At 55.6% G+C, this 1,415-nt stretch overlaps 1 protein-coding gene across 2 annotated transcripts in view; it reads left to right on the top strand.

The window, feature by feature from the left end:
• TMPRSS3 (transmembrane protease, serine 3) overlaps positions 1 to 1,415 on the top strand; it is a 21,406-nt gene that overhangs the window by 7,327 nt on the left and 12,664 nt on the right. For both annotated transcript variants that reach the window (XM_003798069.1, XM_012810291.1), the window contains exon 5: positions 107 to 274. In XM_003798069.1, the coding sequence (XP_003798117.1) occupies positions 107 to 274 (168 nt within the window). The remainder of the gene's footprint in view (positions 1 to 106; positions 275 to 1,415) is intronic.

Raw genomic sequence — 1,415 nt, 5'->3', positions numbered from 1 at the left:
TGGGGGTGCAGACAGTAAGCGCTCTCCCTGCCCGGGGCATGGCCGCCGGGAGGAGGAGTGGATCAGGCTGCGCAGAGGAGGGTTGGAGCTGGCCTGTGGCTCAGGGCTCCGCTGGCCGCTCATGGGACTTTCTCCCTGTGCACTGGGCAGTCCGCGTGAGTGGTCAGAATGCTGTACTGCAGGTGTTCACAGCTGCTTCATGGAAGACCATGTGCTCTGATGACTGGAAGGGTCACTACGCTAAAGTTGCCTGTGCCCAGCTGGGTTTTCCAAGGTAAGCTGGAGGGCGTCTCCAACCCAGGGTGAAATGCTGGAAGGGACAGCAGTGAGGAAGGACAGCAGTGAGGAGGGACAGCTGCCACCTCGCTGGTACTGCTGGGTGCCTCGACGCATCTCTAAGTCCTGTCCTGTGGCAACCCTGTGGGGCTCAACATCCTCCTCATTTCACAGATGAGCAAACCAAGGCCCAGACAGGCTAAGGGACGCGCTCAAGCCCACGGGAGAGATGGCATGAGCGGGGGTCCTCATGGCAGGCGGGACCCTGGGTGCGGACACACAATAAAGCACTTGGAAGCGCTTCTCACTCTGCAGCTTCCTGGGCAGCTTCCCGGACACCGTCCGCATGGTCCTGGTGGTCACTTCAACATCCCTGCAACCTCCCTAGGAGCCCCACAGTTGTTAGAAGCCAGATATGTAGTGAAAACACAGTCATTCAAAACAGTTGCTCAGCAGCATGTGGGAGAGAACCACTGCATGGGCGTCGTGCTTTCCAGTATTTGGTGTGGCCGCCTGAGTTGTTGCACTGAAGTGACACATTTTTGCCCAGATCCAGTGCTTTTCCTCTCCTGGCTCCTTCCTCTGACCTTCTCACAACACTGTCCTTGCTGCTCTCGCTTGTGATCTGGGAGCTCAGGACAGGCCGGCTCTGCACCCTGCTCTGCGCCCACGGAAACGGGGTCATGAAAGCCGCACTGCTCTGACTCCTACCGGGTCTCAATTCTCAAACGTCACGGTCACATTCTCAGCTGTCTTCCTCCAAAGCTGGTGAAATGCCCACGCCCATGTCCCTGAGACCTGCCTCTCTCTCACTCCACGCCAGCCTGGACTCATACGTCAGCTGCGTTCAAGTTCAACAGGGATAGCAAACCACACACCAGCACCTTCAAGATTTATGTAGGCTTGACTCCTCAGAGAAAGAGAAGTTTACTCACACCCACACGGATACACACACGACACACATGGATATACACAACTCACACGGATATACACACGATGCACACAGATACACACACGACTCACACAGACACACATGACTCACACGGATATACACAACTCACACGGATACACACATGGATACACACGACTCACATGGATACACACACGACTCACATGGATATACACAACTCACATGGATA

The sequence above is a fragment of the Otolemur garnettii genome, unplaced genomic scaffold (assembly GCF_000181295.1).
Source record: "Otolemur garnettii isolate 467f Iridium unplaced genomic scaffold, OtoGar3 scaffold00128, whole genome shotgun sequence".
NCBI lineage: Eukaryota > Metazoa > Chordata > Mammalia > Primates > Galagidae > Otolemur > Otolemur garnettii.
The sequence above is the reverse complement of the archived record's forward strand: the minus strand, read 5'-3'. Positions and strand labels throughout refer to the sequence as shown.